Consider the following 8092-nt stretch of genomic DNA (forward strand, 5'->3'; position numbering starts at 1 on the left):
ATGAGCAGTTGAATTTGTACAGATGGAAGGAAGTAATTATTTAAATCTTTAAGCCGTTCAGAATATTTATACGTTCTTACTTGTACCATGCAATAAGGAAATAAAGCGGATTAATTTAGATGATATACTGATGATTTGTTAACGTGGTTTTAGCATTTATGGTATGACGCGAGAATGCATTGTAATATTTGTGATTATGATCATGGATCCCGAATAGATTAAAGCATGATTGCAATTTGCAGAAAAGTACCGCTAATGTATTATGGAAGTGAAGATGATTCGGTGAACGATGTGATAAAGGAAGTTGTCGATATGCTCTGTACTGTGATAAGTAACGGTTCTTTGGGGATTGATAACGTGATAACAACGAGTAACGATAAGGATGTAAAGGTTAGGAACAGATTTTGCTAGGATAGTAGGATCTATCAGTGATGCATAAAGTACTCTTACCTGTATCTTCATCTTCTGTAATTTTCGGTGTGATTGGTTTGATCCTCTGGTTAATCCATGTATTTCTTTGCTTACATTCCGCATACAGTGGTTAAAATTATGCCAAAAAATCCAGTATTTTTGAGGCAGTCGAGGATTCCTTGTGTAGTTGTACTTTAAAGTTGTAATTGGACCTTTGACAGCAGCTAAAAAGTTTTGTGACTAGTTTTACAAACCGTTTCGTAATTATAAATATTTGACATAATGCTGTTGAATAATTCCTGGGCATGTGTTAGTAATATTTCAGGTTTCTTAGAAATCGAAAGGAAGATAGTAGGATTTCTTCGAAGGAACAGGAAATAGTGGTGTAACTCAAACAGATACTTTGAAATGTTTTTTTCCAGGAACCCATTTATTCTAGTAGCAAGGATTCTGCAGTAGATTCATCACCCGTGAGTGAAGAGGAAGGTGACAATTGGACAGCAAGACATTATCGTATGGGTATTGCTGCCTTTCTTAAACAGGTTCGTGCGCAATTGTCTTTGCTCCTTGTTTATCATGTTTTTATTGCCTAGTTTAAGAAATGGAAAGAAAAGAACTGAAAAGTCTTATGTATTTTTTCAGGATTCTCGATTAGAGTGTATGTCCTCTAGAAAAAGAAGTGTGGATGTACTGTCAGAAAAAGGAAATAATAATATTTCCTCAAATAATATTACGGTGAGAATTACAGTGCTTGGGACAGCTATTATAATTGGTATTTAATCCATCGTTTAAATCTCTTTTTGTGCATATAAGTTTCTCACTGTTCCACATTGTTTGCATAATCCCAGATATCAGTAGTTTAAGGCATTTCCAATTGGATGGATGGATTTTGGGTAAGCATCTCCCAATATCAATTATCAAAGTGTAGGTTATCACTATTTAGGATTCAGGAAACACGCAGCAAATGAAACGAAATTTTGCAGAGTCGAAAGACCGATGATGATCAAGAAATACCAAGAAAGACTGCACGACCGCAGTATTCAAATTTCAAAGAGGTGTTTAGGGAAAGAGAACTTTTCGTAACGAAGTCTGTCGATTATGGTTTCAATATGTCACATTCCTGCAACAACTACATAAAAAGCTGCAAATGGAGCAGTTCGGGTAGTTATTTAGCTACGACTAGTCAAGATAGGATAGCTCGGATATTCCACTTTGACCCTGAAAATCTCAAGGTTGATTTTCACCCATTTTTTGCTGCATTATCTTCTTTAATTTGTACCCAAATATAATCTGTCGTTATATATTTGTACGTTTTACACCCCATCCTGAGGAATATTTCAAGTATTTATATCTTCTCTAACTTCGTGATATTTTTACAAAAAAAAAAAAAAATTTGCATTAAGTGTAGAAGCCATTTCTTTCTTGCATACCTTAAATTTTTATGGTTTTTTTTTCAAGGTGAAACTTAAATCTTCTATGGGTATGGGTGATTTGATCTATGATTCATGCTGGCATCCGATCAGTGACTGGTTAGCAACAAGTAGCAAGGACCATCCAATCCATGTGTGGGATTCAGACGGACGATGGTTGACAACATTTCGTGGTATTAATAATCTGGTAAGTTTCCAGTTTCAACAATATTATGGAATAATGTTGTTTAGTGAAATAGAGCACAATAATTGTTTTAGATTTTCAATCCATACTAGAAATTAATTACGTCATTTTCCTTCAGTGGCTCTGCGATCGATTCTGCCTTAAGACCATTCCACGCAAGCTTACTGATACTGAAAAATTGCAGGATGAATTGGATAATGCTTACTCTTTGTGCTTTACTTCTGACGGTTCCTGTTTATATGCTGGCTACAAAAGCTGTATCAGGAAGTTTGATATGGATCGTCCTGGACATCAAGTTTCCGAACTGACTACATGGAGTAAGTTGGTTACTTTTCCAACATATCACTACCAAACTGTGACCGTTTCTCAACTGTTGATCTGCCTTTTGAACTAAGCGTTTCTTGTCCACTTCCATATTATTATAGATAAAGAGTCGAAGGGACAGAGGGGTATTATCTCTTGTATTGCTGTCAGCCCCATATTACCAACAAATTATGCCGCTGGGTCATATGGCAGAACAGGTATATCATTTCATTCGTTCAAAAGCAAACTTTTTTTTTAATGAACCAAGTATTGTAGTGTTTGTTCAAGTGCGTAGCCAAATAAATTATAATGATGACGGTGATCTAGCACTTGGAAATAACTGTCAACAATATAAACATTTTTAGTTGGCTTTTATTCGGACTATTCGCCGAGTGTAGAATGTATGTTCGAATGCCCACTGGCAGTAACCTTACTTCGCTATAGTCCCGATGGCAATTTCTTGCTGACAGCGGGAAGAAAGGTATTTGTTTCCACCCGTAATTCATCACTTATGGAAGAGATCTTTCATGTTTCTTTTTGTTAGTACGCTAACGGAAGAAATGTTGGGGAAGAAGTAGAAATTAAAAATTAAATCCGACTTTGTGTAATTGCTTTAATTTGTTTATGTAATTGCAACAGTTACTTTGTATAATTGTTTCCCTTTTCTTCGAGCATTTTACCAACTGTCCAACTTATTTCAGGATGATGATATTATTTGCTGGGACTTACGATATCCTGGAAAGATATATAGCTTATACAGCCGACCTTCGAAAACCAATCAGCGTATCTATTTCGACATAGACAGGTACGACATAGTCTGTTAGCAGTTGGTAATTTAACCTCAAAAGAATAGAGAAAAGATATTATTTACTCTTAAAACGCTAGCAAATATGAAGAGATTCATTTGAGGAAGCTGAGAAAGGATGAGACTCCTAAAATCTTTAGATTTTCAGCTCAGGGACATATCTATTCAGTGGCAGTAGCAGCGGTGAATTATACATCTTTGATCTGAAATGCACTAACGGTGATGAACCGGTAGCTCCCCATGTCCGATTATCCGCGCATAATTCGGCATTATGTGGTGTGAGGTTTGTGTCATTGCTTACAGAACATTTGTCCCCCTTTTAATGGACAGAAGCTTGATGAGGTAATAGAATGACAGAAAGAGGGAAGAGATCAGCATTGCTGCTTTATATTACTAATTGCAAATGTAATTCGCGAAAGGGGGTCATTAGAATGAATTTTGTTATGAAACAAATTGTATAGGTGGCATGTGCTTCGAGGTGCTTCTCAAGAGGAAATGGCAGTAGTTGAACTAATTTTTTTTTTTAGCATTCACAAAGAACGACCAATCGTAGCTACTTGCAGTGGACAAAGAGTCTTTCCGTTTCCTGAGCTCGACCAAATGGATGATATTGATTCAGGAAGCACATATGAGGATATAAATTCACCGGAACTTCTTGATAATTCTTTAGTACTGTGGTCTTTTGATCAGTAGCCTACGATTCCTTCAACGATAGAAGGAATGATATTCGGTTGTGAAAGGTTCACTAATTACGACAATTTTTTGTTAATACTATGTTAAACAAGCTTTTATGTACAAATCACTAATGCATAAACAGTTAACTTCAAGTAAGCTTTCCGATGATATATCATACACTTTTTCTTTAACTTTGTAAGAATTGCTGACAGTTTAATAGAAGAGATACAGCATTAGGAAAACATGTCGATCTAAGTTATCCAATATTTCAGAGTTCCTAATATTTAGCCGGCTGATTCAGGTCGTCCACTTAAACTTTGCATAAATGCAGTTATACATTAACATACATGAAACAAGAAATACATTGGACAAGCAGCGTTAATTGTCAGGAGGGTTTATATGGTACTAGTTAAGTGAAACCATGTAGCGAAGGACTTTATAATGATAAATTTGATAACAGGAGACAATTTCATGTTGAAGCAGTTTTAGCTGTTGGGAAATAAAGCCATCAGACTCGCAATAAAGACAAATCCAACAATTAGTGAAAAGAGTTTTGCGATACGAAACTGGCCTTGATGAAATTCGCGTGGCAATATTTCGAAACAAGTTATGTACAGGAATGTTCCGCACGCTATTGCCTGTGAATGAATATTGATTCGGATTAGTCAAAAAGATCGAATATCATCTCTCTCTCTCTCGGATAAATTACTAATTCTGACTTATATGGATTTCACCTTCTATAATCTTTGTGCTGACAATACCGTCTCTTGCTATAAACATCCGAAAACTTCCTAGCAATTTTTTCCATACGTTTCAGGATATAGCGTAAAACATGAAATGAGATTTAAATTTTTTCAAATTTTCCATTAAATAACAAACGGTAGTCAGGTGATGTAAGTAAGGCTGAACTTTACTTAAAGTACTATTATCAGTATTACCTGTGCGATGAAGGAAACTGCACTAGCAATAAGTGGTGATCCACGGCTAACGAGATCCAGGATAGCGATGCCACCAAAACCTCCAATAATAATTTGCGCAGCGAAGACAGTCGAACATAATAATGCCGTTGTAAGACTTAAAGCACTCTGCACAAGACGAATCCCAAGTGAAAAGCCAATAACTGTTTTGTGCAGAAGTAGCGCAAAGAAAACCTGCATGTATGCGATTTAAATATCATTAAGTTCTACAAACAGGACCAATGAATAATGCAAATGTCATATTGGTTTGATGTTATTCCTTATCCAGAAAACAGAATAGAGAGATCCTATTGGTAGTTTAGAAAGACAAGGTTCACACGAGTCAGGATTCCAAAATGAAATAATAACATTGAAATATTTGTGTAATTAAATATTGTTCACCTGCATAATTTCGCTCATGCCACTAACGAGGCCTAATGATAGGCCTTCAAACACAGCATGTAAGGATAGTACCATTACTAGCAAAACAATCCGTAATATCGATTGAGACTGCGTTAAGGAGCTCTGATTAACTTCGTTTTCTGAATTTCAAGTATAGTTATCCTTCATTTTCTGAAGAAACAGTTAGTAGTGATAAAAACTTTCTATAAAATAAGCTGGGAACAGTCAATAATATATACAAACAATAAACCGTATTCCGGATAAGAATCTGCAAGTTCAGGATTTTGTTCGTTGTGATCTTGATGTCCCGTGATTAAATTGTCCAGATCTGCGGAACCGTTGCATTGCTTTTCTCGGATAAATACAATAACCTAATTTTGAAAAAATTTATAATTTGAAAGAAAAGACAAAGGAACTTCTGTACGGTATGATGACCGACGACAATTGGTGAAAAAAGCATGTTCTCAGTTAATCGACTAAAGTTTAAAAAAAAAGAAAAAATAAAGTTTCGTAGAAATGCTTAGGGATGCGGACGAATACACAGTTCTTACTATAAGAAGAAATAGGCTACTGGTTTATTAACAAATTTTTATCATTATAAAGAAGATAGAGGAGGGATAATTATCGAGAAAAGCATGAATGCCAACTTTTGAACAAAGATCAAAAATTACTTGTTCAGTTGAAAGTACCAGCAGAAACCCAACAGCCACAAAAATTTCCATCACTGGATAGGTATAAGAGATGTGTTGCATCTTTTCAATTCTTCTAAGACTTTCTTTTGCATCCGGTAACAGATCTAATAGACATGTAGCCAAAAATACACCACCACCAAATACAGAAATCAGAGAGAGTACTAGCCCGAATCCGGTTGTTCTGTTCGCCACGCGTTGAAGCAGGAATGCAAACTGTAAATTATAATCAATATTTGTCAACTATCAAAGTCAACTAAACATACGATGAACTGTGCAGTAATCATAAATACATTAAATTTTTGGCATAAGAAACAAAAGAAAAATACGAAGGAAAAGAAAATATATATATAACATACGGAGCAAGCTAGAAGCGTTACAATAAACAGCGTGATAATAAGCCCTGCTCTGAGAAGTTCATGCACCGGAACGATTGGTCCTGGTGGTACAGGTGACAGGAACAGATTTCTAATATCAGTATACATCTTCTTCTGATGAAATATATTTATAACTGAAATTAAATTTATAAATAAATGAAGGAAAAAAAACCACCAAAAAGTTGTTATATCTTTCCGTACCTTTTTCCTATTAATATTCTTATGAGTAGTCCTAAATAACCTGAAATTAGTATAGGGCAAATATTTGCATATCGATGAAAAGTATTAAATAATATACATTTTTATTAAGCTTAAATTCAAAAATTACTCAAAATCACATCCTTCCTCGTTCTCCTGATGTAAAGATCCAACAATTCATTGATCATTTTAGTTATAAAAATTAGGATTATGCATTAAAGGTTGAATTTTAGTAAAAATTAATCAAAATATGTACCTTTTATTTTGCAATAAGAAAAATCACAATAATGGCTTGTTTTTATTTTGTTAAAGAAAATACAGCATTCCTCCTACAATGATGAAATCAACCAGGTATTCCAAATCGACCGGTTAGCTCCAAATCCGGAAATATTTTCAGATCAAAAAGATGCATTTATTGACAGTATACTAGAAAGGCTTTCATGTAACCATAGTACGGTAAATTAGAATGTATTTAAAAATGTGACAGTATGTTACGTCAACGAAATATCGAAAAGTCACTGATGAGTAATGGATACATGTATATGAGACTGTGTACATCACTCGCGTATGATGGATGATAGTGTAAACGAATAGCAAAATGTGACAAGCCGTCTCATATGTCCGGGATATACCGGTAAATGCAAGGACATATTTAACATACCTCACATTTCTTGCTCACTCTCCCAGACTTCTCGGTGAAATACTCCAAACCACCCGAGATCTTCTGGTTAACTCCAAGCAACTGGAAATGTTTGGGATGAAGCATTTGTATAGCTGAGTTTGCACTTGAAAGCGGGAATTCAAGTGGAGGGAAAAGTCAGATAGTCTCTTCTATTCCCTCGGAGATTGACGCGATAGATGGTCACTTACGTGAAATATTGTAGGGTGAGTTAGACGTACACGTAGACTCCTTATCATTCCATGGATAAGATGATGATAGCATGGTGATGTTCGATGACAAGTTATTTGAGGTGACCACTTATTGGATTTTTTTCCTTTCATGTGAATAGCACTACTTTGATTAGCGTTATACTGCGCATTTTATAATTTGCACTAAACTAACATCGCATTATACGAAGTTTAAATCGAGGTAGTGTTATACATGCGCAAATGTCGTAATAAGTGAATATTACATTCCTCAGGTTTAGTTAACGAACACGTTGCTCAAATCATTGCATTACGTTTATGTTATATAAGCTGCCTTCTTACTTCTACATGTATTTAATTTGTTCCACGTTACCTGGATTACATTACGTCATTTGCGTGAAATCAATTTTTTATATATTTGTAGTAATGAATGAGGAATTCTTTACAGGACGACCAATTTTAACGTTCAGAATGGAAAATGATCGGAAGGTGTGCAGTAATTAGTAATGATGTATTGAAGAAGTGGAAAGTATTAGGAATCATTCAAAACAGGATGAATTCAATGCTTGATCAAAAAATGTCAAATGCTGATCCAGATGACAAAGATACAATCTATGAAAAGGTGAATCTATACTGTTAGTCAAAAAATTTATCATGAATTTGAATGTCTGAATCAGATGTGAAAATTTGGCACTAAATTAAATTGATAATATTCCATTGTTATTTAATTCCATTTGACCGAAGAATTATTTTTACTATTGAATCTTGTCTTATACAGTCCTATTCAATATTGTC

The 8092-nt window shown here is 34.8% G+C and overlaps 3 protein-coding genes across 3 annotated transcripts in view; 2 read left to right on the forward strand and 1 right to left on the reverse strand.

Annotated features, from left to right (window-relative positions):
* Positions 1-232: 232 nt before the first annotated feature.
* Positions 233-3826, forward strand: LOAG_10699 (hypothetical protein; the record flags this gene model as incomplete). The annotated part of the gene is made up of 11 exons (XM_003146223.2): positions 233-390; positions 834-953; positions 1054-1146; positions 1395-1643; positions 1870-2028; positions 2210-2342; positions 2451-2546; positions 2694-2809; positions 3030-3133; positions 3282-3416; positions 3661-3826. Exons 1-11 carry the CDS (start codon positions 256-258, stop codon positions 3824-3826), a joined length of 1506 nt encoding a protein of 501 aa, XP_003146271.1. The 5' UTR covers positions 233-255.
* A 467-nt stretch (positions 3827-4293) lies between these two features.
* LOAG_10700 (ZIP Zinc transporter) lies at positions 4294-6340 on the reverse strand (the record flags this gene model as incomplete). The annotated part of the gene is made up of 6 exons (XM_003146224.1): positions 4294-4446; positions 4747-4959; positions 5167-5306; positions 5417-5537; positions 5838-6071; positions 6215-6340. 6 exons carry the CDS (start codon positions 6338-6340, stop codon positions 4294-4296), a joined length of 987 nt encoding a protein of 328 aa, XP_003146272.1.
* A 1399-nt stretch (positions 6341-7739) lies between these two features.
* Positions 7740-8092, forward strand: part of LOAG_05539 (hypothetical protein) — a 2863-nt gene continuing 2510 nt past the window's right edge. The window contains exon 1 of the mRNA XM_020446890.1: positions 7740-7919. Coding sequence (XP_020302819.1) covers positions 7776-7919 — 144 coding nt within the window. The 5' untranslated portion in view covers positions 7740-7775. The remainder of the gene's footprint in view (positions 7920-8092) is intronic.

Source organism: Loa loa (genome assembly GCF_000183805.2).
Source record: "Loa loa unplaced genomic scaffold supercont3.125, whole genome shotgun sequence".
NCBI classification, from domain to species: Eukaryota; Metazoa; Nematoda; class Chromadorea; order Rhabditida; family Onchocercidae; genus Loa; species Loa loa.